At 37.4% G+C, this 27,527-nt stretch overlaps 17 protein-coding genes across 17 annotated transcripts; 9 read left to right on the forward strand and 8 right to left on the reverse strand.

Annotated features, from left to right (window-relative positions):
• Positions 1-1,602: 1,602 nt before the first annotated feature.
• Positions 1,603-3,301, forward strand: B0P05DRAFT_495892 (major facilitator superfamily domain-containing protein). The gene is made up of 2 exons (XM_051575381.1): positions 1,603-1,796; positions 1,840-3,301. Exons 1-2 carry the CDS (start codon positions 1,613-1,615, stop codon positions 3,117-3,119), a joined length of 1,464 nt encoding a protein of 487 aa, XP_051432238.1. The 5' UTR covers positions 1,603-1,612; the 3' UTR covers positions 3,120-3,301.
• B0P05DRAFT_553165 (high mobility group box domain-containing protein) lies at positions 3,302-4,532 on the forward strand. The gene is made up of 5 exons (XM_051579543.1): positions 3,302-3,511; positions 3,555-3,625; positions 3,672-3,774; positions 3,916-4,074; positions 4,125-4,532. The coding sequence occupies exons 3-5, from the start codon at positions 3,688-3,690 to the stop codon at positions 4,434-4,436; spliced, it is 558 nt and encodes a 185-aa protein (XP_051432239.1). The 5' UTR covers positions 3,302-3,511; positions 3,555-3,625; positions 3,672-3,687; the 3' UTR covers positions 4,437-4,532.
• Positions 4,533-4,948: 416 nt separating this feature from the next.
• B0P05DRAFT_475600 (uncharacterized protein) lies at positions 4,949-5,451 on the forward strand (the record flags this gene model as incomplete). Its single annotated transcript, XM_051574851.1, has 3 exons — positions 4,949-5,044; positions 5,099-5,202; positions 5,256-5,451. Coding segments are annotated over 3 exons (396 nt in total), but the record flags the coding sequence as incomplete, so codon positions are not given.
• A 1,192-nt stretch (positions 5,452-6,643) lies between these two features.
• Positions 6,644-7,506, reverse strand: B0P05DRAFT_553169 (uncharacterized protein). The gene is made up of 3 exons (XM_051579544.1): positions 7,349-7,506; positions 7,068-7,293; positions 6,644-7,015 (listed from the first exon to the last, which is right to left on the reverse strand). Exons 2-3 carry the CDS (start codon positions 7,148-7,150, stop codon positions 6,790-6,792), a joined length of 309 nt encoding a protein of 102 aa, XP_051432241.1. The 5' UTR covers positions 7,151-7,293; positions 7,349-7,506; the 3' UTR covers positions 6,644-6,789.
• Positions 7,507-8,286, forward strand: B0P05DRAFT_553176 (thioredoxin-like protein). The gene is made up of 4 exons (XM_051579545.1): positions 7,507-7,682; positions 7,736-7,831; positions 7,882-7,938; positions 7,986-8,286. The coding sequence occupies exons 1-4, from the start codon at positions 7,653-7,655 to the stop codon at positions 8,259-8,261; spliced, it is 459 nt and encodes a 152-aa protein (XP_051432242.1). The 5' UTR covers positions 7,507-7,652; the 3' UTR covers positions 8,262-8,286.
• On the reverse strand, positions 8,277-10,664 carry B0P05DRAFT_514882 (indole-3-glycerol phosphate synthase-domain-containing protein; the record flags this gene model as incomplete). The annotated part of the gene is made up of 1 exon (XM_051575679.1): positions 8,277-10,664. Exon 1 carries the CDS (start codon positions 10,545-10,547, stop codon positions 8,277-8,279), a length of 2,271 nt encoding a protein of 756 aa, XP_051432243.1. The 5' UTR covers positions 10,548-10,664.
• On the reverse strand, positions 10,665-11,925 carry B0P05DRAFT_553182 (uncharacterized protein; the record flags this gene model as incomplete). Its single annotated transcript, XM_051579546.1, has 4 exons — positions 10,665-10,939; positions 10,994-11,359; positions 11,411-11,851; positions 11,899-11,925. Coding segments are annotated over 4 exons (875 nt in total), but the record flags the coding sequence as incomplete, so codon positions are not given.
• Positions 11,926-12,389: 464 nt separating this feature from the next.
• Positions 12,390-14,248, forward strand: B0P05DRAFT_605329 (uncharacterized protein). The gene is made up of 2 exons (XM_051583340.1): positions 12,390-13,606; positions 13,653-14,248. Exons 1-2 carry the CDS (start codon positions 12,454-12,456, stop codon positions 14,213-14,215), a joined length of 1,716 nt encoding a protein of 571 aa, XP_051432245.1. The 5' UTR covers positions 12,390-12,453; the 3' UTR covers positions 14,216-14,248.
• Position 14,249: 1 nt separating this feature from the next.
• B0P05DRAFT_553184 (glutaryl-CoA dehydrogenase) lies at positions 14,250-15,704 on the reverse strand. The gene is made up of 4 exons (XM_051579547.1): positions 15,476-15,704; positions 15,302-15,425; positions 15,126-15,235; positions 14,250-15,077 (listed from the first exon to the last, which is right to left on the reverse strand). Exons 1-4 carry the CDS (start codon positions 15,687-15,689, stop codon positions 14,272-14,274), a joined length of 1,254 nt encoding a protein of 417 aa, XP_051432246.1. The 5' UTR covers positions 15,690-15,704; the 3' UTR covers positions 14,250-14,271.
• Positions 15,705-15,748: 44 nt separating this feature from the next.
• On the reverse strand, positions 15,749-17,368 carry B0P05DRAFT_553191 (kinase-like domain-containing protein). The gene is made up of 4 exons (XM_051579548.1): positions 17,063-17,368; positions 16,894-17,004; positions 16,702-16,847; positions 15,749-16,662 (listed from the first exon to the last, which is right to left on the reverse strand). The coding sequence occupies exons 1-4, from the start codon at positions 17,151-17,153 to the stop codon at positions 15,838-15,840; spliced, it is 1,173 nt and encodes a 390-aa protein (XP_051432247.1). The 5' UTR covers positions 17,154-17,368; the 3' UTR covers positions 15,749-15,837.
• A 426-nt stretch (positions 17,369-17,794) lies between these two features.
• On the forward strand, positions 17,795-18,918 carry B0P05DRAFT_553193 (uncharacterized protein). Its single transcript, XM_051579549.1, has 2 exons — positions 17,795-18,043; positions 18,099-18,918. Exons 1-2 carry the CDS (start codon positions 17,897-17,899, stop codon positions 18,771-18,773), a joined length of 822 nt encoding a protein of 273 aa, XP_051432248.1. The 5' UTR covers positions 17,795-17,896; the 3' UTR covers positions 18,774-18,918.
• Positions 18,919-19,229: 311 nt separating this feature from the next.
• Positions 19,230-20,423, forward strand: B0P05DRAFT_553196 (uncharacterized protein). Its single transcript, XM_051579550.1, has one exon. The coding sequence runs from the start codon at positions 19,260-19,262 to the stop codon at positions 20,016-20,018; it is 759 nt and encodes a 252-aa protein (XP_051432249.1). The 5' UTR covers positions 19,230-19,259; the 3' UTR covers positions 20,019-20,423.
• A 63-nt stretch (positions 20,424-20,486) lies between these two features.
• B0P05DRAFT_442049 (uncharacterized protein) lies at positions 20,487-20,783 on the forward strand (the record flags this gene model as incomplete). The annotated part of the gene is made up of 1 exon (XM_051573766.1): positions 20,487-20,783. A coding segment is annotated over one exon (297 nt), but the record flags the coding sequence as incomplete, so codon positions are not given.
• Positions 20,784-21,139: 356 nt separating this feature from the next.
• Positions 21,140-23,010, reverse strand: B0P05DRAFT_207276 (nucleoporin Nup85-like protein). Its single transcript, XM_051573225.1, has 4 exons — positions 22,858-23,010; positions 21,960-22,818; positions 21,482-21,920; positions 21,140-21,434 (listed from the first exon to the last, which is right to left on the reverse strand). The coding sequence occupies exons 1-4, from the start codon at positions 22,887-22,889 to the stop codon at positions 21,250-21,252; spliced, it is 1,515 nt and encodes a 504-aa protein (XP_051432251.1). The 5' UTR covers positions 22,890-23,010; the 3' UTR covers positions 21,140-21,249.
• Positions 23,011-23,233: 223 nt separating this feature from the next.
• B0P05DRAFT_580811 (uncharacterized protein) lies at positions 23,234-24,419 on the reverse strand (the record flags this gene model as incomplete). The annotated part of the gene is made up of 3 exons (XM_051582045.1): positions 23,234-23,433; positions 23,500-24,126; positions 24,200-24,419. 3 exons carry the CDS (start codon positions 24,417-24,419, stop codon positions 23,234-23,236), a joined length of 1,047 nt encoding a protein of 348 aa, XP_051432252.1.
• A 585-nt stretch (positions 24,420-25,004) lies between these two features.
• Positions 25,005-25,667, forward strand: B0P05DRAFT_475672 (uncharacterized protein; the record flags this gene model as incomplete). Its single annotated transcript, XM_051574854.1, has 4 exons — positions 25,005-25,080; positions 25,233-25,324; positions 25,372-25,467; positions 25,626-25,667. The coding sequence occupies 4 exons, from the start codon at positions 25,005-25,007 to the stop codon at positions 25,665-25,667; spliced, it is 306 nt and encodes a 101-aa protein (XP_051432253.1).
• Positions 25,668-26,057: 390 nt separating this feature from the next.
• On the reverse strand, positions 26,058-27,085 carry B0P05DRAFT_553229 (Homocysteine S-methyltransferase). The gene is made up of 2 exons (XM_051579551.1): positions 26,226-27,085; positions 26,058-26,180 (listed from the first exon to the last, which is right to left on the reverse strand). Exon 1 carries the CDS (start codon positions 27,069-27,071, stop codon positions 26,280-26,282), a length of 792 nt encoding a protein of 263 aa, XP_051432254.1. The 5' UTR covers positions 27,072-27,085; the 3' UTR covers positions 26,058-26,180; positions 26,226-26,279.
• Between the last annotated feature and the right edge of the window lie 442 nt (positions 27,086-27,527).

Consider the following 27,527-nt stretch of genomic DNA (forward strand, 5'->3'; position numbering starts at 1 on the left):
GAATATCACTGATATTCTTCAACATACATCTTGCTGTTGACATCAATCTGTCTATAAACAAAAAAGGCGCTTCTACTACGTTTGATCATGTCTTTATACTGGAATAAAGTTTAGACGACTCAATATTACTGGTAAAGAAAAGTACTATGTTGATAAGCTGATTAAGTGCATTGAACATTATTCTATTGTTTGACTAAAGAAAGGAAAGGTGTTTAAATACAACGGATAATTAAATACAACTTCTTGAGCTAATTTATTAGAAACAAACTCTTTGGTTTGAGGTTCTGTAAACTTTTTTTCTTTTTGAATAAAAAGCTAAAGTAATCGATATATTATCCAAGTTATGCCTGACAAAATTCAATGCTATGTACATAAAGGAGTTTGTACTTTATGTAAATGCTTTGAAAATGTTCATAAGAAGGCATGATGATATGTTGAGCGAATTACCCAATGATTGACATAAAGATTGGTAGTCTACAATTCTTTGTGTTTGTATTGATTTTTGGAGAGCAAAAGCTATTTTGTCTGATATTCTCTTTGACTATAGAGATAGTAGTAATGAAGAAAACGATGATGGTGGAGACAACAAAGTAAGTAAGAGAATTGTAACTTGCTACTCTGTTTTGATTTAGAAAACTACAGTTCTTGACTCTCAATTTGATATACCTCCTAGCTTGACACCTGGTGAGACTTCTTTGAACTTGCCTAACGCTTAGACCCTTCGTCTTTCTTTTCAACTTCTTTTTATCACAAAAAATAAACTAGATTCGTTTCCCAGTTCTACTTTAGCTGATCATCCAAAAGGTTATATGGCTGATTGATACTTTTTCTAAAAGAAAAAAAAAGTATCTTCATGATCTAAACGATTATTTTTAGTTTTCGTATCAACAATCTGACAAGAGAATCAATAGTGAATGATTGCAAATCAAACAATAAAAAAGCCAGCGTTGTATGTATTACAAGACCTTGTCTTTATCAAGAAACAATAGGCGATCAACGACTCCTTTTTTTTATTATCTATAAAATCAAGAACAGTACCAAGAGATTTCCATAGACTCGATCAATGCAATCTTGAAAGAATTGACAACATGGCCATTAGATACAAGAGTGCACTTGGTTGGCGATATTCTTGCTATCAATAGAAATGGCAAGTCAAAGCGCATGTTTATGTCTTTTATCCATAAAAAAATTGGGTGTATTTATCAGTAAACAATTCTAATATGTGTATGTGTGTGCATATACATGAACACACTACTAGAACCCTTTTTATAAGACATTGCTGAGTTTTTGATGTAATACAGAAGAAAAAAATTTGAAATGGTGATCCTTGTCGGATAAAAGTCCCCGCTTTGTAAACAACACAATCTTGTTCAAATCAACAAGTATGCAATAAACCAAATGGTCTACGCTTGCATATCATGTAAAGAGGACAATGAGACATTGTTAATTTGATCACAACAGTATACCCTAAGACACAAGGCAGAAAAAAGAAAAAAAAGGGAAAAAGTTACACCTAATCCCGATCAAAAAAAGGCGAATTTTGATATAAAGAGCCATAGTAATCAAATTACGACTTGATCTCTCTTTTTCTTCTTTTTTTTTCACTTTTTCAATGCAAGAGTCATCCGATGCAACACTTGTCAAAATAAAACATTATTTTAAAAAGAGAAGTGCATTTCGACCTCCTGTTGAAGAAGATCCTCGCTTACTAGACCCAAAGATCAAATCTCGAATTGTTGCTTGTATATCACTCGTTGCCTGTACAGGTGGATTTTCCAGCACAATTTATTTTCCAGGTAAAGTAGGACATATGCTTCACTATGTATTAACATTATGCAGGTATTCCATATGTTACTGCCGAATTAAATGCACCTTCCATTGCCACCACACTGACTGCAGCTCTATTTATTTTATTTATGGGTATTATGCCTGTTGTTTGGGCATCCATTTCTGAACACTATCATGTTCGCCGTGCGATTTATTTAATGGCCATGACAATCTATATTGCTAGTTCATTAGGTGCTGCATTTGTACACAACATTTGGGCACTTGTTGCTGTCCGTTGCATTCAATCGATGGGCGTATCTTCTGGTCAATCAGTAGGGTCCGGATACATTAGTGACATGTACCCTATTGAACAGCGAGGTGCCGCATTTGGTAAATACATGTTTGGGGCTGTCTTTGGACCATTGCTTGGTCCTATCTTGGGCGGTCTACTTATCATGAGTCCATTGGGCTGGCGAGCGACTTTTTGGTTTTGCTTCTCTTTTGGAATTTTTATCTTTATCATCACTTTCTTATTTACACCAGAAACTTTTCGAGAAGATGCCAGGTTTGACCAAGCGCTACCTATTGTGGAGACAATCAATGAGAAAGATAGTGTCATCTCCGCACACACAGCGATCAACACAGATGGTGACACAAAATCCATCATAGTTGAAAAAAAGCACGCATTTAACCCATTCCGACCTTTTGCTCTACTAAGGCATCCTTTTGTGTTTATGCCTGCCTTAACAGGTGGATTCTTTTTCGGTGCTATGTTTGCTACTGAGACTATTCTTCCTACCGCTTTTGAAAATACGTATGGTCTGAATTCATGGCAAACAGGTCTTTGTTATCTGGGTGCAGGTATTGGTAATATTTGTGGTACAATGGTCGGTGGCAAGCTCTCTGATCGACTACTGCTACGTTCTCGTCGATTACGAGGTGGTATTCCTCACTCCGAAGATAGACTAACAGCGAATATTTGGGTGGCAGGATTTCTATGTGTGCCGTTGGGTTCTCTCATATTTGGTTGGATTGTCGAATATAAATTGAGCTTTTGGGGTGCCATTGTTGGATTTGGAATTCAATGCTTTGGTAATGTGCAGGTGATATCAACATGCACTGCCTATCTGGTGGACTCTGTGCCAGGTCGAGGTGCTGCTGCTACTGCTGCTGCCAATTTTGTGCGTATGGGATTATCTTGTATTTTGACGATTGTATCAACACCTATGATTCAAGCATTGGGCCCTGGATGGACATGTACTTTATTTGCTTGCCTTTCTTGGGTTGGTATGGGTATTACTGTTATACTAAAGATCTATGGTGAACCCATCCGTCGTTGGAGTGGTTATTAGAAAGATTGTACATAAATGCCATGATGGACTTGTGCCTGGTTACTATAGCAATAAATGATTGAACAAAAATAAATCGGCGATTGAATTGCAAAGACTTGTTCAAACAGCAGAACAAATTGGCTTTTCCATTTACGAAGCGTAAGAGTAAGAATAGCAGTGAAAAGACTGCTTCCAAAAAAACCTTTTTTTCAAAAAATAAAAAATAAAAGCGCTTACGGAATGAAACAAAATAAAAAAATTTTCACTCTTCTTTTTCTTTTTCCCTTTCTTTGTAATATAAAATGACTGAAGGTAGCGTGTACTCTAAAATAAATAGTCTGACTGTCATGTTAGACCCCAAATACAGACAAAAATTCAAGGATTTAAAGAAGCGTATCCGAGAAATAGAAGAGGTATGCGTCATCTCTTCAGACAAGTGAACTGACTGATCTATAGGAAAATGACTTGCTTAATATCAAGTTGTTCAAGGCTCGTAAAAATATTCGTCATCTCAAGTTGGAAAGAACGTAAGTCAAACTGAGGCTTGTACAGGCTTATTTAATTATTCTACAGACTATTGCTTGACCGCATGGACAAATCGAGTCAAATGTCCTTAGATTACAGTGATAATTCAGACTTGGGTTCAGAAATCTATTCTCATGATGAATCTGACATGGTAAAGTTGTAGGACAATGAATTAAAAAATTATGTATATTCATATACTATAGCTCTTGCACAAGTTACCACAAAAGCATCATGATGGACGTGGCCGAATGGATAAGCTAATTGGCAGCAACAATAAGCCTCAGCGTAAAAGAAAGATCCTAACGCGCCAAAGGGACCTGGCAATGTCTTCTTCTTATACTGTCGATTAGAAAGAGACAAAATCAAAGACGAACATCCTACAGAAAACCTAGGCGAAGTAACTCGACTCTTGGGTCAAAAATGGAAGAGTTTGACAAAAGAAGAAAAGAAGGTAGCTGCACATTCCCTCTCTGAAAAACACATTTAACATTTCTTCTGTAGAAATATTATGACATGTATAAGCGTGAACTTGAAGAATATGAAGAAGCAATGAAGACATACACTCTTAATGGTGGTGTTGTTCCTCCTCACGATGTACAGAGCAACATTGGAAATAATGAGGATGCTGGTATGATATCCATTGTCTCTTCACCTGCACAGACTGAAATGTCTATGGATTTTGCAAGTGATCCTGCTCAGCATCATGATTCACCTGAAGTCAATGCATTCATGGATGAAGAGGTGATGGCTTCTCAGCAACCTGAGGTATTTCATCATGAACCAGTAGGATCAAGTTGGCAACAAGCCACCTAAATGTATTTGTATTCTCTCCTCTATTATTATTATGTATCATTTTCCCTTATAAACTTTGCAAATAAACAGTTAGAAAAAAGAAAAGGTAATTTGTCATACTATATATATCCTGAATACTGGGTCTGCAATTGAAACTCAATAATATCATTATGTGATAATCTGTCCCAAAATAAATGTCATCGGCTCAACAAGCTTAGTTATTCAAAAGGGTGAATTGAACTAAAGACAAAGTGAGATTCAATGAAACACTATTTAGGTAAGCATATGTTCTATATCACTTGTATGCCATACACTTCCCACTTTTTGATCATAAATATTAGCATCTAACAATTGATGTTTTCTTTGTGTGGTAAAAAGTAATGAAAAAGTGTAACGCATTTACGCAAAAACAGTCGCTTTTTATTTGGTCTTGGTCAAACGGCAAAAAAATATTTGAAGGTATACCAAGTCCTAACAGCAATGAGCTGCTTCAGAGTATATATGGATGTTAATACTGAGTTTTAGACTTTACTACTGGATCCGGAACGAACTCTCCCTTGGTGAAGAGAAGAAAGTTTATTGTCTATTTCTCTGGTAATGGCCAAAGAAATTGGCTCCCTAAAAGATTCGTGAGTACATTGTCTTGTTACTTCTCAATGAAGCTGGCGTTTTTTTTCTAATAGTTGATTGTCAATAGTAGAAACATCACTGATGAACTCAAGAAATTTATACAAAAAAGCATCGATATGACAGAAAAGACGGGTAATGTCAATCCTTTGAGAGTGCTGTAAGTATAAAAAAGGCAAATCAAGAGATAGTGCTGACACTATGAGAAATTAGCTCCCTCTCTTACATCTTCCCTGTCAGCAAATTACAGCCAAAATATTCTGTTGCTGAATATGTTGACGTTAGCATGAAAAGAGATTTGGAGAGATTTGCAATCCGAAAAATTGAAATGAAGAAGGCATCAGCTGATGCATTGATTTACTGCAAGACAGTCACCGATGTAAAGTACTACAGTTGTAAAGCAGAATGATGATTTGGCATCTCCTTTCCTTTCTTTCATAGGCCATTGATGATGAAGGAGAAACCGAAGGCATTGTGTTTGAGCCAATGAACAAAATTGGTTCAATTGTCAAGGATATTATCAAGACATTTTGTTCAAACGGACTATGCACAATGCAAACTCTGAAGTCACTTTTACTGACAAGTTCGTGATACCTTTCTTCAATGCCGTCTACTTGAGCAATTCAAGTGAAGACGTTGTTTATTTAATGTAATGTATCATGTGGCTAGAAAGGGGTTTGATGATTAACATATTGATATAAAATTGGTGGCTATGAAGACAACACCAAACCAGACTTTGCGCTTGGCATTAAGGACAAGAAAAAAAAAGTACATTTTTTTGTGTTGAGATAAAGCGTCCAGATTGTGAGAGTAAATATCAAAGCGAGGACAATGTCACGAAATGGATGAAGACTATGAAACACTCTATCGATAATCAAATCGATTTAAAGATCCCTCAAGTCTGTATTATATGGGCTCCTTGTTTAAGGTAAACTGACTTAGGTATTGAATACAACAAGAATAATAAGTCGTTTTGAAAGTAATATAGGATTTAAGGCTTCCATGTATAAGACGAAGCTGGTTGAAGAAGGCATTTATATGCCAACAATGATCAGGAAGTTCGACTTTCCTTGTGATCATACCAATTTCATTGGTATTCCTAGGCCAGTTGAATGCCTGTACCTTGTCAAGGTAAATATATCATACATGTACACTTTATTTGAAAGAATAGGTACTAGCTACCTCTCTTTGCTGTTGTGTTATTAGCAAGAGCTTGATTTGCTCAAGCAGAGATTTATAATACAAAACGCAACAAGGTCAAAGAAAATAGCTTCATAAAGATCCCTTTGTTACTAAATATCAAGAATAATTTTCTTGACCCCCCTTTTTTTTATTTATGAACGTATTCTATGTCTTTAGTTGTTATATTATATCATTTTGAAAAAAAAAACCTTACAAGTTTTGTTATTATTGTCTTTATAAAGTAAATAATCAATAATAAAAGGTTCCTGCTCTTGTTAACAAGCAGATAAAAACTTTGTATATATTTATTAGCTTAAAGAGAAACAAATAGATCAAATATGTTATTTCAATTGATGCTCATCCTATGACTATGGTATTTTCATCAAGAATAAAGACACTAAAGACTTTTGTTTAATAAAAACAGAGATATATTTACAAGAACATTGAATAAATAAAGAAAGGGAAAGAAGTCTAGAAATCGAATTTAAAGATGAAAGAAGGTTTTGTGAGCTTATGTTCTTTCTTCACTTTTTTCAATCTTTTCTCTTAAACTGCCAAGCTCTTGCTAATAACACAACAGCAAAGAGAGGTAGCTAGTACCTATTCTTTCAAATAAAGTGTACATGTATGATATATTTACCTTGACAAGGTACAGGCATTCAACTGGCCTAGGAATACCAATGAAATTGGTATGATCACAAGGAAAGTCGAACTTCCTGATCATTGTTGGCATATAAATGCCTTCTTCAACCAGCTTCGTCTTATACATGGAAGCCTTAAATCCTATATTACTTTCAAAACGACTTATTATTCTTGTTGTATTCAATACCTAAGTCAGTTTACCTTAAACAAGGAGCCCATATAATACAGACTTGAGGGATCTTTAAATCGATTTGATTATCGATAGAGTGTTTCATAGTCTTCATCCATTTCGTGACATTGTCCTCGCTTTGATATTTACTCTCACAATCTGGACGCTTTATCTCAACACAAAAAAATGTACTTTTTTTTCTTGTCCTTAATGCCAAGCGCAAAGTCTGGTTTGGTGTTGTCTTCATAGCCACCAATCCTACAAGGAGACATTCCATTTACTCTAAAAAGCGACGGCTTCTATGTGAACTTACAGTTTTGAAATAGAAGAAAACATATCAAAAGAAATCTTAAACAATAAGCAGGCTTTCAGTAATTTATCAATTCTTGTTCTGTGGCAAGGATAATTTTACTAATTTAATAAATCCCAGTATGCGGAAATGGCTTTTGTAGGATAAGCCTATGGTTTGTGCATGACTAAAAGTCGCTGAAAACAAACCTTGGCCCGAGTAATTTCTTGCTTTAGAGATAACAGTCACCGAGTTCGAACAATAAGAGGATACAAGCCTGCCTGCATTTTTTCTTTCCTTTTTCTTTTTTAGTTTCTTTTTTTACACCATGAGTTTCCTTCGTGCTGCTACTAAGACTGTAAGTCAAGAAAGAGCTGTTTATGCACACATTTATATACTCATATACACTAGTCTACTTTCTTGCGCCCTACTCTTCAACTGCGTTCTCCTCTCGCTTCTTTGTCCACTCGTTGGATCACTACTGAAATGAAGGCTCGTTTAGACAAGGTATGCTTTAAAATACATGAAAAGATATACTTATACCTGCACTTCTATAGGACATCAAATCCAATGATGTTGTTTTGTTTATGAAGGGTACTCCCGATGCCCCTATGGTAAAATATATGCGTATTGGCTTGCTAATGATTCACTCTTTTGTTAGTGCGGTTTTAGTCGTGCCACTGTACAAATCATGCAAGTCCAAGGTGTTGATTTCAACACAAAAGTCAATGCATTCAATGTATTGGAAGACCCTGAATTAAGAGAATCTATCAAAGAATACTCTGAATGGCCCACCATCCCTCAAGTCTATATCAAGGGTGAATTTGTTGGTGGCTGCGATATTTTACTCAACATGCACCAATCTGGCGATTTAGAAGATTTGTTAGCCAAGAACGAGATTATTCCTCCTGAAGAAGAAGAAGAACAAGACAAATAAAGAAAACGTTTATTTCTAATGATGTGTGTTTTTGACAGCTTCTACAAAAGCACGGATTTTTGTGAGATCTTTGAGACCGTTTGTTTCTACACCAGAAGAAACATCGACCATCCAAGGCTTGACTTGAGCAATAGCAGTGGCTACATTGGCAGGGTCTAATCCACCTGCCATAATTACAGGAAAGTCATCTTGACTCAAGAAAGCAAAGGACTTGTGGTTCACAATCTGTTGGGCAATGGACCAGTCAAATTTGATACCTTGTCCTCCTTGTTGATCTGCAGGTAAACTAGAGACCTTGGCATCCAATAAGACATAGTGGTGACTACCAGGTTGAGTGATATTGGCCATTTGAGCAGGCTTAAATGAGGCATTGTCTATATGGAAGGCTTTGATGACAGGCACAGGTAAATAACGTGCGAGTTCAACGGATTCTGTGCCGTGCAACTGAATCAAATCCAGGCCAACTTCTAAAGCCACTTGCGTCATATATTCAATGGTCTGGTTCACAAAGACACCCACTACCAAGGGCTTTCTAGGGCGACTCTCTAACAAACGACGGTGGATTTGAAACCATTCATGAGAGGAGGCATCATGCGTTGTTTTCTTGATAGGTTGTGTATCAATTGAACGAACCGTTTGAACAATTTGTTTGGCTGTGTCCAAAGATACTTTGCGTTTTGATTTTTCAGCAAAGATAAGGCCAATCAAATCAGCACCTGCTGAGGCAGCTTCTTGTGCAGCTTCCACAGAGGAAATACCACAAATCTTGACCAAGGATTGTTTTGTTTCTTTTGTAGCAGGCACAGGATCTTTTTTCTCAAAACCTAATAGATCAGACACAAATTCCTTCAGATTCCAAGCACGCATTAAGGCTTCACCCACAAGCACACCACGGACCCCTTGTTTGACATACATCTCGACATCAGCTCTACCAGTAATGCCCGATAAGGCACACAAAATAGTGCCCTCAGGTACCATTTCAGCCAATCGAGAAGTGGTCTCCATATCCACGTCAAAACTATGCAAGTTGCGGTTATTTACACCAATCAATTTAGCACCCAAGGCATTCGCACGCGCCATTTCTTCTGCATTGTTCACTTCCACTAAAGGTTCCATGCCCAATGAGACTGAATAGTTGTACAAATCATGCAAGACTTCATCACTCAACATGGCCACAATTAACAAGACAGTATCACAACCATAAAGACGACCCTCCAAGATTTGATAGCAGTCCACAACGAAATCTTTGCGCAACACACAGGGACGATTAGGTAAATGTGTGATGGCTTCACGGACTTGACGCATGTCATGAATGGTGCCTCGGAACCATTTGGGCTCTGTCAAGACAGAGACCACACTGGCACCGGCCAAAGCGTATTGAAGTGCTTGTTCAGCAGCATTGGCTGTAGCGTCAATGCTACCTTTTGAGGGAGAAGCACGCTTGACTTCAGCCAAAAGAGCAGGTGTTTGTTGCTTGATGCGAGCCACAACATCTTGAAGTGGAGGAGCCACATGAAGTTGCAACAGCTTTTCCAAATCTTGCATGGTCTGGCCGGGAATTTCTTTGGCTGCCTCAACATCCTTCACACGTTGAGCATAGATACGAGTCAAGATCGAAGGTGCATCACTGGTGGTGGTCTCCACAGGCTTAGGGGGTGTTTCTCTCAGTTTTTGAGGCAATACACCGGCACCAGGATTCTCTTCCCAACGACCTCCTTGCAAATTCAAAAAGTTAAGGATCATTGTATGGCCATTTTCACACAAGATGCTTTCAGGATGGAATTGAACACCTTCGACTGTGTACTCTTTATGGCGAACACCCATGATCACCCCATCGTCTGTTGTAGCTGTCACTTCCAATGCGTCAGGGATAGTAGAAGGCATGCCTGCTAAAGAATGGTAGCGAGTGACCATGTTATTTTGAGGCACACCCTTAAACACACCACGACTGTCATGTTTGATACTGGAAGCTTTACCATGCATGATCGTACCAGCATAAGAGACAGTACCACCATAGACTTCAAACATGCATTGTAGACCCATACAGATACCAAGAATAGGAATCTTGCCTGCAAAAGTAGCAATGGCTTCACGAGAAATACCAGCATCGTGAGCTGGATGACCAGGACCAGGTGAAATAACAATATTGCGAGGTGCTAATTGCTTGATTTCTTCAATCGTAATCTTGTCATTACGATAAACAACCACATCAGCACCTTGAGAACACAGGTATTGATAGACGTTGTAAGTAAAACTATCGTAGTTGTCAATAAGTAAAGTAGTCATGAAAAAAAGGTACACGATCCCTCATTCACTACGACACACTGCTTTTCAAAAAAGAAAAAGAAAACGGAGTGTGAAATATCTTGTCAATCTGACTCATCCACTTCGTTTAATGAGAGGATAGCAAGTATACCATTGATTTATTACTGATTAGCTGATTAGTTAATTATACAAGATAAAATAAAAGGGGGGTATGAATAAGGTAGTAAAGTAATAAGAGTGTCTGGCAGAACAACAACAATAACAACAACAAAAAAAAGGACTAAAGTCCTGTAAGCCGATAGGTGCTTACACAGATAACATATTAGCTAAATATGGAAACATCGCTCTTTTAAAAACAATAATTCATGCTTGTCATCTTGCATTCTTTTGTTTCCCTTTACTTTTATGTTGGTCTATGAATAGATTCGGTTAATATGCCCTTGTATTATCTTTATTTTTTTCTTTACCTTGAGGCGGGATATGCTCTTCTTTTACTATATGGGTGGGCTGTTCTGTTCCTTGTTGTTGAGAAGGAGACAAGGACTGAAATTCTTGAATGACACTGGTCTGTCTGCCATAATGATTCAGTATATTGGGATCAATACTATTGCCTCCATATTTTGAATAGTCGATATTAGGATTCATAGCAAGCATACTTTGTTGAGATACATCATAAGTCCCACAATGATAAAGATAATGCATGGCTTGTGAACCCAACATATCTTGATAAGGTGGTGTGATTGAACGATCATAGACACGGCTGCTTTCTGGATACTCAAGTATCAATTGATTTGTCTTGGGTGAAGGTGGCATATGTGACATAGACATTGGCTCTAATTCAAGCAGAAAAAAAAGTTATACAACATCCTTGCAAAATAACTTACTTTTCGTCACGGATCTTACATCCTCTTGTCCAAAGAACTGTGGCAATGGTGTTAATCGAGGCTCAAAGGTCTGTAGATGAGTGTCTTGTTGTGTAACTGTACTGGTACCCTGAGGAGGACTTGTTCCAACCGAGACAGGCGAACTACCTCTTGATGGATGCTCTTGCGTCTTTAGTTTCTTTTCTTTTGCCCTTCTGTTTTGAAACCAGATCTGAATGCGTTCTATCTTTGTATTGAAACGACTGGCAACTGCTTGTTTAATTTCTGTGGATGGTTTTTCGCAGTGCTGATACATGTCTTCCAAAATAGAGATTTCATGTGGCCTGAATCGTTTACGAGATCGAACAGGGACTTGGCATTCATCATCGCTTGATGAATAACTATTTAAAGAAGCTACATCATAGTCTTCATAGGTCAAAGCAGCCTCTTGGTCCGAGATATCTAAAAAGAAGAAAAAATCAGCCCTATTTTACTGATTATCAACTTACTATGGTTGTATTTTCTTTTAGGCATGATGAGAAAAAAAAAAAGAGACACACTAAGGAAAAAAGGGGACCTATATATACTTTTAAACTGATTTATCAGTTGCTCACGCAGTCAAATACTGACAGTGTTTTCTGTCTCTTGTTTTTCTTTCTTATATTAGGACTTCTTTATAAAACAAAAGTGGGTTTATCAAGGTGCATAAAAAGCTTACCAATTCAAGTCAACATCTTCACTACTCTAAAAATAAATGTATCATATAGATTAATCATAAATAATCAATTGATAAATAATAAGAATGCAACTATGGACTCAGTCAGGAACATCCAGTTGAATGTGTGTCTAGAGATCACCATGGTGCCTGATCTGTCATCCAAAATTTGACATGCACGTCAGGTGAATGCCCGCCCGTATTTGATTGGCTTATTCTAGTGTGTGACTGCTTCTTTATTTCTCTCATCCTTTTTTTTTTTTTTTTTTCTCTGAAGACTGCATAAACAAAGAAAAGCATTGAAGAAAGTAAAAGAAAAAAAAAAAGATAGTGTCTGACAAGTCACCTAATGTCAACAACGACTGAACCTCATTATCCGCCTGTAGACACAGGTCTCATCCGATGTATATGTCCTTCAACAGAAGACGATGGATTTACTATCCAATGTGAACGTTGTCTTGTTTGGCAACATGCGTATTGTGTTCACATCACACATACGAACATTCCCGATCATTATCTCTGTGACCGCTGCTCTCAACGCAAACGGCCTAAGCTATCTAAACGTATCCCTATCTCCAAAAAGACATTGAGTCAGTTAGATGCAGCAGACCATATCAAAAGCAAAAAGAAACGACCTGTCAAGTGTCGCATTGTTTCTCGTTATGTGCATCCGATCTTTAAAGAAGCCAGAGAACGTTGGCGTAGTCGTATGGAACAGGATCATGGGCTGCCCTTGTTGTATGACCATGGCCCCTTTGTAGCGATGGACATAACGACGTTATTGACCAAAGGTGTGTTGATGAATGCGCCTGTTTCTAACCAAGGCCTGTTTGCTACTCGACCCATCCCCTCGCTGCGCTACTTGATGCAAGTCACAGGTGATGTGATGCTCAAGTCTGAATTCAAGTTTGATCCTCTGAATGACTTTGTCATTTTGGGTACGCCACTCAGTCACATCATGTTCTATCCTATGCTGGATGTTTGTATCGATACACGTCAGTTTGGTAATAAGGCAAGGTATATTCGTCGATCCTGTCATCCAAATGCAGAACTCAGGAATGTGGTCTTGCCTCATACAGAGGATAAAATGGTGCATTTGGGTCTGTTTGCTCGTCATTTGATTGACAAGGGACAAGAGGTGACGATCAGTTGGAATTGGCAGCGAGGCCATATTGCTTGGAAAGAAAACATGAATTGGCATTATCAACATAAACACAACCAAGATACAAACCAAGTGATTGATGAAGAAGAAGAACGAAGACGAAAAGCAACCATTCAGACCATGTTGGATCGATTCGAAAAAGAGTTTGGTAGTTGTGCCTGTGTCAACAAAAAGAGGTGCTTGATTGAGCATTTAAGGCGGCAATGTAGCATCAAAGAAAAGCCTGTGTTACAAATGCCTGCTTTGAATGGACTATCGACCAAGCGAGTAAGAAGAAAATCATCCGTTATCTTGTTAAAGCCAAAGCCAGAAAGGAAAAAAGTCATACCACCAATTACAGGTAAGAGAAATCGTCACTCATTAAATCATATGAATAACAAACATAGGCTCTCAAGAGAATTCAGATGAAGAATTATTAGATGTAGAAGGTGATATTGATATAGGGGATGAATTACCTGGTTCCAGTCATCCTTTACCTTTGATTCACCCTCATGAAAGTGATGCAGAGGTATCTTCCCTTTCTTCACTTTCAAGTTTATCTGTCTTTGAAGACTCTGAAGAAGATGAAGAACAACAAAAGCGTAGGAAAAGAATACATCATCGTTCTACTAAACCACCTCCGCCTGCTTTATTACCTCGTAAAAAGCTATGGATGCGTGATTATCTCAGCCAACATACAGCAGGTCAATCCAAACAAGAACCTAAGAGACAAGAGGAAGAAGACATTGACATATTAAAAGAAGATGATGCAGAGATGGATCCAGGAGAACTCAGTGATGCCTCTACTATTTTATTAGATGAAGATGAACTCAAGAAAGTGTACAAGAAAAACACATCAGAACAACATCATTTGGAAGCCTCTTTAGACAATGTAGATAACACAAAGAAGCCTTTGGTGAAAAAGATATTATTACAAGAATATTTGTCTAACAAACAAAAAGAGCATTAATACCCCCCACACACTTTTAGTTCTTAATAACATATATAAATTATTATTATTATTTATTAATTGGCAAAAGCAGGAATACCCGTAATGGCTTTACCAAGAATCAAAGCATGAATGTCATGCGTGCCTTCATAAGTATTGACAGCTTCCAAATTAGCTGCATGTCGAATCACATGATATTCATCTGAAATACCATTACCACCCAACATATCACGACACTCACGCGCAATAGCCAATGCTTTACCACATGAATTGCGCTTAATCATCGAAATCATTTCAGGAGCTAACTCACCACTGTCCTTGAGTCTGCCTACTTGAACACAGGCTTGTAAACCAATGGCGATTTCAGTATTAGCATCTGCCAATTTCTTTTGAATCAGTTGGTTAGCAGCCAAGGGACGACCAAACTGTTTACGATCCAGAGTATAAGCACGGGCTTGGCTTAGACATGCTTCAGCAGCACCCAATGCACCCCAGGCAATACCATAACGAGCATTATTTAAACAACCAAAAGGGCCTCCTAATCCTTTTGCCTTGGGCAGCATGTTCTCCACAGGGACTTCGACATTGTCCATCATGATCATACCCGTGATAGAAGCACGTAATGAGAACTTGCCTTTGATGGCAGGTGCTTCTAGACCCGCCATGCCTTTTTCAAGCACAAACCCACGAATCGTGCCTCCTTCATCCAGATTCTTGGCCCAGACAACAAAGACATCTGCAATAGGTGAGTTGGTGATCCACGTCTTGGAACCATTCAGGACATAATGACCATTGACTTTCTTGGCGGTTGTTTCCATACTGCTTGGATCTGAGCCATGATTGGGTTCTGTTAAGCCAAAGCAACCTACCTTCTCACCCTTGGCTAATAAAAGAGGTTAAGCCAATGCAGTCTATGTAGGATATCACTTACCCAAAGCAGGAAGGTATTTTTCTTTTTGTTCTTCTGTACCATAAGCATTGATAGGATGCATGACAAGTGACGATTGTACAGACATGGCAGATCGATAACCAGAATCCACACTATTTTACACACACACACACATACATACATTCAATATTTTTTTCTCACGCTTATTTATAGCGTACCTTTCTACTTCACGGGCTGTCAAACCATAAGCAACAGAGGATACGCCAGCACACCCATAACCCTCAATGGTTGAACCTAAAAAGCCAAGTTCACCCATTTCAGACATAATCTCTCGATCAAACGCTGCACAAACATAAATTAGTATGGTATTGGACAATGTAGACATGACTCACATTCATTACGATAGGCATTCACCACTCGAGGCAAAAGACGTTCCTGACAATAACTTTTGGCTGCATCGCGAACAAAGATTTCATCTTCAGTCAAGAGTCTATCGAGATGAAGAGGATCTTCCCAATTGTATTTCACGAATGCTTTTGAAGCCATGGCTCTTGAAGCCAAAGGTGTTATTCTTGATGTTTGACGTAACACTGAACGAGCCAACATGATGATATATGAAAGAATAAAAGTAAAAGCAAAAAAAAAAAAAAAAAAAAAAAAAAAAATGATATTTATATATATGCAAAATTTCCCACCATTGACTAATGGATATCCGGTTCAAACCGGACAAGTGTGAAAAGATTTCCCGAACATGTCATTTTTCCCATTGTTGATGTACATTCCAACCTGAATATTTCTTATGGACAGAAGAAGAACTATAACGTTGTCGACGAGGTGTCGTAGAAGAATAAAAGCTCTTATGTTTCGGCAATTCTCTGACTAAATCGTCCATCTTGAACACATCTTGTTCTTTTGTTTGGGATTTTAAGTAAGATTCATGGCTATTTTCTCTTTTCCTTTGACTGACGATTTTTGAAAATGGGCCTGATTCATGACATCCGCGTAACACACGCCTCAGGTAATCATAGTCAGGTCGATCATTGTACCGAAGTCGCCTGGTATAATCAATAAAATGCAGAATGCCTTGCGGTAGTCCTAAACACATCTCATGGAGTGACATGTCTTCCTTGATTCTCAGCAGACTATCCCAACCTTGTTTGCATGTCTTAGCTGTGATGCCAGACCAGGGCAATTGGCCGTCCAGCAAGAGATCCAACAAGACATAACCCAGGCTTTCCATATCATCTCGTCTGGCATGCGTACGACCTCGATGAACATTCAGAGAAGCATATCGTGCTGTGCCTGTCTTGTACTTGAGTGGTTTTTTGCATTCAGGATAAGGCTTTTTGGTCTTGGGATGACGCCAATAATTTGCAAGGCCAAAATCAACCAAATAAACACTTGACTTGTCCCAGCTGTTGAGAATGGAACGACAAGAAGGGGGTGAAGGAGGAGGGCTTTGTATAGGTGGCTGATAATAAGAAGATGGGACAAGACAAGAGGCAGAAAACAGAATATTCTCAGGCTTCATGTCTCGATAGACTATGCCTTTATCATGAATAAATTCCAGACAAGTAATCTAAAAGATCAATATGCATCCAACATACTTTGTAGTTACCAATTGACAGCCCAAGTCAATCACAACATCAAGTGGTATATGGCACACTGTTTCCTGAAATTGCTTTAGACTTGTGCCAAGCAAATCAATCACAATACAATCAAAGCCGTCGAATTGACCATACCAATGACAGGTTGGTATACCCGCTATAAAATGAATCAATAAGACAAATGGGTGTCTATAGATACTTACGTCCATGTTTTAATGCACTGTAGATCTTATGTTCATGATACAATTGTGGATGTTCAAGGTCAAGAGGCTCTCTTTTAATCGCAAAGAGTTGCTTTGATATTAAATCTTGCACTTTTTTAAAATGAAAATAAGTCCATTTTAGTGGAGTTACAAATTAATTAATGCAAACCTTTAAACACCTCACCAAATGATCCTTGGCCAATTTTAGATAAAACTAACCATTGTTCACCAACAATGATATCCTTTTGTTTGTTGTCCATACTATATACAAGAAAGAAAGAAAGAAAGAAAAAAGAGAGGATAATAAACGTTCTTTTTGATATTTTTTTTCTTCTTCCTCCCTTTCTTTTGGCTGATGAGGATGTTGAGGATTACAAAACACAAACACAAACACACACACACACACAAAATAAAAAACCAAGTGCTTATATATAACTAGAAAAAAAAAGAAAAAAAAATGAAATGAATAAATAATGAAAGAAAGAAAAGACAAATTATTACCATGGGAAACGACAAAAAAACCAATATGTTTGTGTCGTCATCAGGCCTAACATATACGTTTTTTTTCTCATTGATTCTAAGGTACATTTGAAATCTAGAAAAATATCACGTTGTTCTCAAGATTTATGCATTTTGTTGTTTTTAATAGGAGCAATACTCTATATACTGTCATTAAGGAGTACAAAAGAAGATTTTCTTTTTCTCTCTCTTTTTTTTGTCATACAAGAATGTCAATGATAGCATCACTTGTGTCCATTTAACATAGTATCTTCATCTTTAAATGCATACCAAAATAAGCTTAGAGTGTGAAATCAAGAGTTGTACCTATCGTATCTTGTCAAACACAGCGGAGTCTTTTTGAAACTTATTAGACTTTTTTTTTTTTTTTTTTTTTTTTTATTTTTTTATTTTTTACTCTCTTCTTGTTTAAAAATCTATAAAAAGCTAGTTTCTTAAGGTATAGAATACAAACAAGAAATACAGTCTTTGAAACAACAAAAATATGCTTCAAGCCAGTTCAAGAAATAATACACATATGTTATCTACACCTCGTTCAGCCTCATCTAGTTCAAGAACCACCCGAGTGATGGAAGAACTACAAGACAACTTGGAAACGATTCAAAAAGAACTAGAAAATACTAAAATTCAAGTAAGTAAAAACCCCCAAAAAAAGTCAGGATGTGTAGAGTGACACCTTGTTTTAGTTGTTGACAGTCAAAGAAAACAAAGAACAGAGTGAAAAAGAAAATGAAGAGTTTATTGAGAGCAATAAACAACTTAGGGCTGATATTCAAGAAATCATGCAAATACTTGAATCCAAGCAACAATTACTGGATTCCACCAAAAAGACATCCATGGGCACAGAAAACCAAGTGAAGCAACTGAAAGATGAAGCTATGGCTGCCAGAAAGGAGTTGGACGACTTGAAACGGAGAGAACACACGATCGAAAAAGAATGTCGTACAATTGAATTGCTCAAGGAAAAGCAGTTGCAGAACAAAAAGACACTTGAGCAATCGGTTGCACAATCACAGGCTGAGTTTGCTAAGGAAATTGGAGCACTTGAAATGGAATTGGCTTCTGTACAAGACCAAATTCAGGCTTTGAAGCAAAAAGATGTTGCAGCTGAAGCGAAGCAGATGGTTGAAAAACAGGCCAAGGAAAGACAGGCTTTGATTCAACACTACAAACAAATTCAAGAACAAATAGAATCCAATCACCAACAGTTTGTTGACCTTGTTAAGCAAGAATTAAAGGAATTAATGGAACAAGTGACAGAAGAAACTGGTTTAGATACGCAAGTCAATCACTGTAAAGAAGATGTTGATAGCTTAATTGCTCGTATCAAATCAAATGCTGCTGTGTCAATAACCGAATAAACTAGTTTTTTTTTAATTGAAGGTGTGACAATGCCTTTTTTTTTGTTCTGTATTTTTTTGTTTGTCAACATGATGAAAGGCATCGTATTTCAATAAGCACTTTTTTTTTTAATTATTTATTTAGCTTTCTTGTTCAATTAGCCGGTACAAATAAACTCCTTTTCTTTTCTTTTTTTTTTTTTTTATATAAATGTGCCTGGCGGGGGTATTGATATGATTTAAACTCCTTTAAAAAACGCGTTTTTTTTTTTTTTTTTTTTTTACGCGCCGTTCCTTTCATCTATATACGCCTTTATTATGCAAGAAATGAATGCTTTGATGAACCCTTCTACTTTACAAAGAGATACAGAAGAATGAACAGAGTTCTTCAATCGATTGTTTATTGTTTATAATGTATTTGAAGCGGTAAATAAAACAAACTTTTTTTTTTTTTTTTTTTTTTTACAAGTCTGTCAACATTTTTCAAACTATTTTTTTTTCTTTTCCATGTTTACTTATAGTCATGCACTTGTTACTTGTCTTAAAAGCCTAGGTTTAGCTGATGTAATTTATACAGCAAACACATCAGTTCAAGTCCATATTGACGAGTCTTTATTTATGATACCAAATATTACACATATGTCTTTTGGTTCTGTTAGTTTCTACTTGTTTTGTTGTCTCGATTGGCACCGTGCGTTTATGCAACTCAAGCCATTTTGGCCATCCGAAAATCCTTTAGAGATAAAGAAATACAATCGACTTGCCTTAAGATGGATGCAACAATTAAATCAAAACAAAACATGGCTTAACTATGTACCTTTAGAGCCTGTTTATTTCACAGAATGCGCTGGTCCCCTCATGCAGAAAACCATGTTGGCTTTGACATTGGCTATCATGGAACACTTGATTCAGCACGACTTCAAGACCCATTTACCAGCAGCTCAACATCTCAACAGGGAAAATGTACAGTGGACGTATGAGACATACAGTCATGTTTTTCAAGAGATAGAACATCATCCACAGGATGTCAGAAAGAAACAATTTGAAGGTAAGTCTGGTCTTTTAACCATTCATTCATATTCTCTTAGCCTCTATCATTCAACATCTCAAGTCATCTCAACTTGGACAAGACTATCTACATGCCATTCGACACTATTTGGACAAAGGGTGTCATCATTATCATCAAACAACACCTATCTCGACCACACCAACCACACCTTCTACACCTATGCCAACCACAGTAAAATATACACCCAGCGCACTTGATCTTCAATTAGAAAAAAAAGCAAGAGACCATGTCAAACGGCTACCATTACGTACTCTGTTTAATACAGCCTATTATGACCAAGTCACAGATACCCTTCAGCATTCAGGATTCAGATTTTCTTCTCAATCGACTGAATTGACAGTTGAAAAAGGAAGAAAAGCACCAGAATCACCACCTGAAAAAAGAGATGTGCGTATTGCTTTAGCTAAACTCTATAAGCCATTGGAAGGGTTCAAATCTCATCCAAGGTCATTCCAAACTGAATCAAAAGAGCCCACTCAATCAAAACCTGGGTTCATGAAACGTATGAATTCAACAGATGAAATAGCCAAAAAGCCATCCCCACCAAAATAATAAACTTAACCTCCCACAAGCCTTGATCGGAATATGAATCTAGCTCTTGGACTGTTTCTCGCTTTTAGTTTTTTAGCTTTTTTTTTTTTTTGTTTTTTTTTAGTTTTTTCATTATGGGTTTAGCAGGTCAAAAAGAAAAGCAACGTATTAGTCAAGATCCCAACAATTTGTTTTGGAGTAATGATACTTCCAAATTTGGGTTCCGTATGCTTCAAAAGATGGGCTGGGCTCCTGGTAAAGGTCTTGGTGTCAATGAAGATGGTAAAAAGGAACATGTCAAGATCCGTCTCAAAGATAACAATTTGGGTGTGGGTGCTACTAAAAAAAGCATTGATAATTGGCTTGGCAATACAGATGCATTCTCAAGACTCTTGGCTGATTTAAACTCGAGGACAAATTCAGAAGCCAGTAGTGTTGTTGACGATGAAGAAGAAGAAGAAAAAGAAGAAGAAGAAGAAAAGACAAAAAAAGAAAAGAAGAGTAAAAAAGAAAAAAAGAGTAAAAAGAGAGATAGAGAAGACAGTGAAGAAGAAGAAGAGCCAAAGAAAAAGAAGAGTAAAAAGGAAAAGAAAGAGAAAAAGAAGAGTAAAAAAGAAAAGAAAGAGAAAAAGAAAAAGGAAAAAGCACCTGCACCTGTTGTTTTGCGTAATGCGTAAGTGTCCTACTTTTGTTCTATAAGCTTATTGAACCTTGTTTTTTTTTTAGTGCCCGCGCTAAATTCTTGCGTGCAAAAAAGATGGCTTCAAGTGCAGGCGATCCATCTCATATCAACGAAATCTTGGGTATCAAGACAACTCAAAAGACTGAACATGCAACAGTCGAATCCACTACATTTATGGCTTCATTTTCTGTATAATAGACAACCATTCTTTATTATTATTCTAAAGGTGCAGTAGCAGCTTTAAACACAAGTCTTTCTCTTATTTTAGCTGTGATAATCTCTGTGGATAATTGAGTGTGTTGTATCATGTTGTAATACGTATGAAATAAGTGTGTATCAAGCGATTTAAACAGATCAATGCATTCCATCAATTGAGAAGCAACATAATAATGTGCTGATTCTATAAGAGACAGGCATGAATATATATATACATATATATATTCCTACCTTTTAAAATGACCAAATTGTCAATCAACAAGACAGATTCAAACTGAGATGGTAAATGGTCATGATGTATTAAAGACCAGAACAGACTGGCTGCTTGCTTAAATGCTTTATCTTGAATGCACTGCTTGAATTGTTGATATTGAATCAAGAGTGAATAACATGGACTTGAATGTAAGTCTGTCATGTCCATCACCACTTGATCCAGTTGTCCTGTCTTCAAATACTGCTGGAAGGCTGCATGGGCCAATCGATCCAAAGATGTCCAATCTTGTGCTTTTCCATATTCTATAGTAGCCAATTGTATCTTGTTTGCTTGTTCATGGCGTTGGCCTAATGCTTGATGCAGATATTTCTGAACAGTTGGTAGTTTGTATTGTACCGCAAGATCTAAAATGGACGCCAATGTGTCCATGTCTTGATGATCTACAGGAGATAAAAGCTATGATCATAAGAAACAGATCCAGTAGACTGGACTTACTTGTTGAATCCAGATTTCTTTGTTGGCTTGACAGAGTGTAAGATAGACTACAGCTTCTTTCCACATATCGTATTTCTCTGCAATCATTGTGGCGTATTGTTGAATACCATAAAATACAGGATCCAAGACTTGTTCTGTTTGTTTGGATACCAATGCATGCAGAGGATACACACCCACAGCAATCAAGGCTTGACCTAAATGAGTCTGAAGCCAAATATCATGACCATATACATCAAAAGCATCATCAAATAATCCCTGCAACAATAAACAAGCCATTTTGAATGGTTTGTCATCTGAATGGATGTTCATTGTCTGAGCTACTTGGTTTAGACTAGCAACAGACATCTGTGGTCGAGCATAAAGTAAAGTAGCCAACAGACGCTCTATCATGTTGCCCATTGTCACAGGCTGGCCTATCAAGACATGAAATGCATCTTTAATGTAAGGTAGAGCATCTTCAGCAGATACAGCGACATAGCTCTCAAAACGAGAAATACAGTCATCATGCCATGCTTTCCATTGTTCCATATAGACTGTCTCATTGTCCATAGGTAGTGACGTGTATTGTTGAATGAGATCCACAAGGTGATGACTATCCTTGGAGAGTGTTTCTAGTAACAAGACGGCTTGGTCCATATTACCACGCAACAAGTGTTGTATCGCACTATCCCAACTGGGTTCTTGTTGAATTGGATAGTACTCATTGATCCAATGATTCAGTTCAGTAGCGAGATGCATACGATGCGAAGGAAAATAAAGAATATCACATAATTCCCAAATCGATTGAAGATGTTGTGTTTCTTTACAGTCATGAACCATGTCTGTATACTCTGAAATGATAGGAATGACGTCTTGAAGCCTATGCTTGTGAGTTCAGTGATATGGCAGATGATCTTACTTTGCATGACTCAAGTCATGGGTTGACACCATCTGATCATTCAATCGACAAAAAGTTTTGAAAGATGCATGGTAAAGCTATAGTCTAGTGTGAGGTTAGTTTATTGAATCATAGACTGACCTGTTCTTGAGTCAGATCCAGTTGATTGAATGAATATGTCAGCAAGTCTATTTGTGTCTATAGGGGATGAGAGGATGCATGAGCTCATGACTAGATTGCATTAGCATACCTTTGTTTGTTCAGGTATAGTTGTAGGCTATAAACAAAGCAGTTAGTCTAGACATAAAGAAGAACGCGTTTTATTACAATAGATTCAGACATGATCAAGCCGCGTTTAAGAAAAAAAAAAAAAAAAAGGAAAGAAAATTTTATTAGATTAAACGTCTATTTCAAAATTAGTGATTTGTGGAAGGTAAGCGCAAGCACTTAATTCCAACATGTAAACATCTTCAAACACATGTCTGCCATCATAACCACCCAATACATAGAGTCGAGAATCATGTAGTACAGCCGTATGATAGCCTCTTGGGCTAGGTGCACCACCATAAATCTTGCGTATTTCCCAACTCATTGTCACTAAGCGAATATATGAGTCTATATATGCTAGCGATAGATAGGCTCTCTCTCTCTCTGTGTCCTTACCCAAGTTTAATAACAAGACGTCATTCGAATAGCGACTACCATCATGTCCACCAATAACAAACACATAGGATCCTACTTGTGTAGCTGAATGAGCTAAACGAGGTACAGTACGATCGAGATCGATTTGACTCCATCGACGACTGACAAGATCCAGCACATACACATCACTAAAACACTCATGCCCATCACTTCCACCATACACAATCAGCTTATCTTTGACCAGATTACTTGTATGGTAGCCTCGGGCAATAGGTGGTGTTCCCTCGGTTTGTAATCGAGACCAGATGGGATGAGGCTCAGAGACATCCAACGTATGCACATCCGCCAGCGCACGTGCACCATCGCCTCCACCCACAACAATAATCTTTTGGTTCCAGATACAAGTGGTATGCGCACGTCTGGGTGAAGGCGGTTCACCTACTGTCTTGGGTTTAGACCATACCAACGTGTCTGTATTGAGCACATAGAGATCATTAAAATAATTGGGACCATCACCGCCACCAAAGACATACAGACTATAGGATTTCTTACCTGCACCTGAGTCTCGCTCGACCGTGGTACAGGAATGAGCGCGACAAGGAGGAGGTAATTGACCTGATGTACGTGGTTTGGACCAAGTCAAGGTATCTATCATGTATAAGTTCTCTCTTTTTTTTTTTTTTTTTTTTTTTTTTTTTTTTTTGTATGAATCACTACTTGCCCATATCTAATATATACAATGTATTGAAACATGTCTTCATGTCACATCCACCAAACACATAAAGACATTCACCAATCAAGTTGGCCGAGTGAGCACGTAAAGGTCTAGAGGGACTTTTGCCATACGTAATAGCACGTGACCAATACATACCTGCAGCAGGTGCGGGTGGCACTTGAGGACTGATGCTCAATTCAATCGCGGCTGCTGTATGATCTGACATATGTTTCTTTTTATGAGATCGTATGGCATCATAGCGTGGTTTAGGTGCCATAGGTAAAGGTGGAGGCTCTTGACGTAATCGTTCCAGAGGATAGACTAACAAATCAACATGAATTGTTTTGATATTACACATCATCTTACCATTGGAAGGTAAGGGTGGTGGTGGTGGCATATCGACATAAGTCGCATGTTGATGAGGATGATGATATCGAGTAGGTGAGGTGGGCATACTAGAGTGAGGTGCATTCTCTTCAGGAGGCAACGTAGGTGATTCGGGTCTATCATAACTAAGTGTTGATGAATAAGCATCGTTTCGTCAGCTTGGCATTTACCTTTCTGTCGAATGAACACTACTGGTAGGTTGAAAAAGACTGGATGATCGTTCATTCGAGTGTGTGTTTGTGGCATAGGCTTGACTCATCCAAGCTATAGGTGCTGTTGGACTGGCTTGCTTTTGCCGATCTGACATGATAATGAAAGAAAAAAGAAAAAAAAAAATATTAATAATACGAGAAACGGGAAAATTATGAAGATCTGCGTCACTTTAAAGATGTTTTTTTTTTTTCCTTTTTCTTATTTGTAGGCCATGTCAAATAAATCAGATCAACTTACTATTTTGCGTATTAAACGTAAAAGAACAGAAGAACCTTTGGAAGCACTGTGTATGTCTTGTTGAGAGTGGTATGTATATTGACACCATGTAGTGATTCATCAAGAAAATGAAAAGAGGATCAAAAAGAACAATGACAAACAAGACAAGAGTGTTTTGAAGGGTAAGTTTAAGTATATAAAGCATGTAGACTGATGTGTTTAGTTTCTGCTACTGCACTTCCTACTATCTTTCGTTTGGCCGAGACGGTCGAACAAAAAAGTTTCTCTAATCTGGATGAAGCAAAGAAACTAAGAGTAAAGGGATTCATAAAAACATCACTTGTATTAACACAACAACATAGGATCGTATTTCTCGACGTATTCAACCGGGCACAAGTAGACCACAAACACCTACCTCTATTGAAGACAGAAAGAATAAACGAGTACAAGAACAAAAGGTAGTATATACATGCATGCTAAATCCTAAACTTGATCAGGAAGCAACCACCAAAGCGAGATACAGAGTCATTTTAGAGAATCGATCCAAAGCATCTTCTGAGGATATGCCACCTGTGTAAGTAATCATTTAATCTTTAGGTTTATTTATTGTATACAGTGTACAGAGTTCATCAGAAAAAGCAGCCAAAGATCTGTTTAATATGTATGATGCAGTAAAGGATGATAAGAAACCCAAGTAAGTATACCCTATGTCTGTCTAGTATGGATTTATTGAGAGATCAGACTGTTTATGGACGATAATATGGAGGATCCAGATGATATTATGTGTAATTTTATTCCTATGGTCAAAGAGTATTTGACATGTAAGTATTGTCCTAGTCTGTTCTGTCACTGATATGATCTAGTGCAAGAAAAAGAACAAGAGAAAGAAGATGACTATGTATATGATGTTTATTATAGAGACACAGATCAACACGTCACTACAAACAATATTGGTTCTCTTATTTGGTTTGATGAAGCACAATCCGAATATGTGGATGATGATTCAGACAGTGAACTAGGTGATGAATTAGACGAAGACTCGAATGGTAAAAAAAAAAAAAAAAAAAAAAGTGATGAAACTACCTACATATTTGCTTACATAAAATAGCTGAAGATTATTATCAAAATGATTATCCTGAAGAAGAAGAAGCAAGTGATGAATATGAAGACCGTAAGTATTCAATATATATAGAACAAATAGATAACACAAACTTAGAATTCAATTATGACCTTTCAAGTGAAGATGATGATTATTCATTATAATAAACTATTAAGAAAATTCTCTAATGTTTTTAATATGTACAGGGCCAGTACCACAACAACCACCCACAAGTACTTTAGGACCATACGTTTGAATACACTTGGACATCATACATCCAAAGGCTTCTTCAGGTAATCTGGCAGTAGAATCCCAGCTTCTAGCCACTGCATTCCACTCTTCACCACCATCAGGATAAGCTATCAAAGCACGATGACCATGATCTTGATTGAATCGAGAGACTGTTTCAAACAAGGCTTCTACATATTTAGGCTTTGTGCAGTTGATACCCAAAGCAAAGATCTTGTCACTGGAAAGTGCCTCTAAGGCCTTGAGAACAGGTGTGCCATCAGCAATTTGATCAGATGATCGACACTGGAATGCCACAGCCACAGGAGGAAGATCAGCACCTTGAACCACTTTTTGAATAGCTTGAGCTTCAAGATAAGAAGGAATAGTTTCAAACATGATCAAGTCGACTTTAGATGATGCTAAAAAGATGGCAAGTCGAGAAGCATGGAACTCGACAAGCTGATCCACTGTGATTGAACCATAATCACCTGTGTATTCAGCACCATTGGCCAAGACAGCACCATAACAACCTATGGACAAAGCAACTAGGCGTTGTTGTTTATCTTCAGGATGAACTTGCTTGAATTCATCGCGTGCTTCAATAGCCAAAGCAACACTCTTTTGCATCAACTGAATGGCTTGTTCTTTTGTGTAGCCAGCATTTAAAAATCCTTGCATGGAAGCTTGATAGGAACAACTTGTGGCTACATTTGCACCTGCTTCATAATACATTTTATGAACAGACTAAAACATAAGAAAGAGAAAAACAAAACAGTATAAAAATAATTACCTTGATGGCTTCAGGATCATCTTGAATACATTGAGCAGACCAAAGTTTACCTAATAAATTGTATTAAAAAAAAAAAGAAATTTCTAGAAAAAAGTGTTACCAGATAAGTCTTTGCCAAATGTTCTTTCAAGTTCAGTGGCAAATCCACCATCAAGAATTAAGGGATAATCAAATGTCATAATAGATTAGAAAAAGGAAAAAAAAAAAAAAAGAGATGAAAAGATGAAGATGGAACACAAGCTTGAGATTGAATTTCATTTGATTAAAACTGATCTATTATTGTTCAATCAAATGTCGTGATGATTATTCAAGGGCTCATTTGATTGGCTAAGAGGATTTACCATAATCTATTGAGAGCTTCACATTCATTTTAAATTCAGAATGATTGTATTGAGTGA

The sequence above is a fragment of the Gilbertella persicaria genome, assembly GCF_025201335.1.
Source record: "Gilbertella persicaria strain CBS 190.32 chromosome Unknown B0P05scaffold_37, whole genome shotgun sequence".
Classification (NCBI taxonomy): Eukaryota; Fungi; Mucoromycota; class Mucoromycetes; order Mucorales; family Choanephoraceae; genus Gilbertella; species Gilbertella persicaria.

What these genes read in the sequence shown, in the direction of transcription:
- B0P05DRAFT_495892 (XM_051575381.1), top strand. Translation starts at nt 1,613, where the DNA reads ATGCAAGAGTCATCCGATGCAACACTTGTCAAAATAAAACATTATTTT. An exon ending in CAGCACAATTTATTTTCCAG is followed by an intron (nt 1,797 to 1,839) that starts GTAAAGTAGGAC and finishes AACATTATGCAG; the next exon opens with GTATTCCATATGTTACTGCC.
- B0P05DRAFT_553165 (XM_051579543.1), top strand. Translation starts at nt 3,688, where the DNA reads ATGGACAAATCGAGTCAAATGTCCTTAGATTACAGTGATAATTCAGAC. An exon ending in CTCATGATGAATCTGACATG is followed by an intron (nt 3,775 to 3,915) that starts GTAAAGTTGTAG and finishes TCAGCGTAAAAG; the next exon opens with AAAGATCCTAACGCGCCAAA. An exon ending in TGACAAAAGAAGAAAAGAAG is followed by an intron (nt 4,075 to 4,124) that starts GTAGCTGCACAT and finishes TTTCTTCTGTAG; the next exon opens with AAATATTATGACATGTATAA.
- B0P05DRAFT_553169 (XM_051579544.1), bottom strand. Translation starts at nt 7,150, where the DNA reads ATGAAGACTATGAAACACTCTATCGATAATCAAATCGATTTAAAGATC. An exon ending in ATATGGGCTCCTTGTTTAAG is followed by an intron (nt 7,016 to 7,067) that starts GTAAACTGACTT and finishes TCGTTTTGAAAG; the next exon opens with TAATATAGGATTTAAGGCTT.
- B0P05DRAFT_553176 (XM_051579545.1), top strand. Translation starts at nt 7,653, where the DNA reads ATGAGTTTCCTTCGTGCTGCTACTAAGACT. An exon ending in TGAAGGCTCGTTTAGACAAG is followed by an intron (nt 7,832 to 7,881) that starts GTATGCTTTAAA and finishes GCACTTCTATAG; the next exon opens with GACATCAAATCCAATGATGT. An exon ending in GTACTCCCGATGCCCCTATG is followed by an intron (nt 7,939 to 7,985) that starts GTAAAATATATG and finishes CTCTTTTGTTAG; the next exon opens with TGCGGTTTTAGTCGTGCCAC.
- B0P05DRAFT_605329 (XM_051583340.1), top strand. Translation starts at nt 12,454, where the DNA reads ATGTCAACAACGACTGAACCTCATTATCCGCCTGTAGACACAGGTCTC. An exon ending in AGTCATACCACCAATTACAG is followed by an intron (nt 13,607 to 13,652) that starts GTAAGAGAAATC and finishes TAACAAACATAG; the next exon opens with GCTCTCAAGAGAATTCAGAT.
- B0P05DRAFT_553184 (XM_051579547.1), bottom strand. Translation starts at nt 15,689, where the DNA reads ATGTTGGCTCGTTCAGTGTTACGTCAAACATCAAGAATAACACCTTTG. An exon ending in GAATGCCTATCGTAATGAAT is followed by an intron (nt 15,426 to 15,475) that starts GTGAGTCATGTC and finishes ATGTTTGTGCAG; the next exon opens with CGTTTGATCGAGAGATTATG. An exon ending in AAAATACCTTCCTGCTTTGG is followed by an intron (nt 15,078 to 15,125) that starts GTAAGTGATATC and finishes CTCTTTTATTAG; the next exon opens with CCAAGGGTGAGAAGGTAGGT.
- B0P05DRAFT_553191 (XM_051579548.1), bottom strand. Translation starts at nt 17,153, where the DNA reads ATGGACAACAAACAAAAGGATATCATTGTTGGTGAACAATGGTTAGTT. An exon ending in ATTTGGTGAGGTGTTTAAAG is followed by an intron (nt 17,005 to 17,062) that starts GTTTGCATTAAT and finishes ATTTTAAAAAAG; the next exon opens with TGCAAGATTTAATATCAAAG. An exon ending in TTGACTTGGGCTGTCAATTG is followed by an intron (nt 16,663 to 16,701) that starts GTAACTACAAAG and finishes TTGATCTTTTAG; the next exon opens with ATTACTTGTCTGGAATTTAT.
- B0P05DRAFT_553193 (XM_051579549.1), top strand. Translation starts at nt 17,897, where the DNA reads ATGCTTCAAGCCAGTTCAAGAAATAATACACATATGTTATCTACACCT. An exon ending in TAGAAAATACTAAAATTCAA is followed by an intron (nt 18,044 to 18,098) that starts GTAAGTAAAAAC and finishes ACCTTGTTTTAG; the next exon opens with TTGTTGACAGTCAAAGAAAA.
- B0P05DRAFT_553196 (XM_051579550.1), top strand. Translation starts at nt 19,260, where the DNA reads ATGTTTACTTATAGTCATGCACTTGTTACTTGTCTTAAAAGCCTAGGT.
- B0P05DRAFT_207276 (XM_051573225.1), bottom strand. Translation starts at nt 22,889, where the DNA reads ATGGTGTCAACCCATGACTTGAGTCATGCAAA. An exon ending in AAGAAATCTGGATTCAACAA is followed by an intron (nt 21,921 to 21,959) that starts GTAAGTCCAGTC and finishes TTATGATCATAG; the next exon opens with CTTTTATCTCCTGTAGATCA. An exon ending in CAATTTGGTCATTTTAAAAG is followed by an intron (nt 21,435 to 21,481) that starts GTAGGAATATAT and finishes TGTCTCTTATAG; the next exon opens with AATCAGCACATTATTATGTT.
- B0P05DRAFT_553229 (XM_051579551.1), bottom strand. Translation starts at nt 27,071, where the DNA reads ATGTATTATGAAGCAGGTGCAAATGTAGCCACAAGTTGTTCCTATCAA.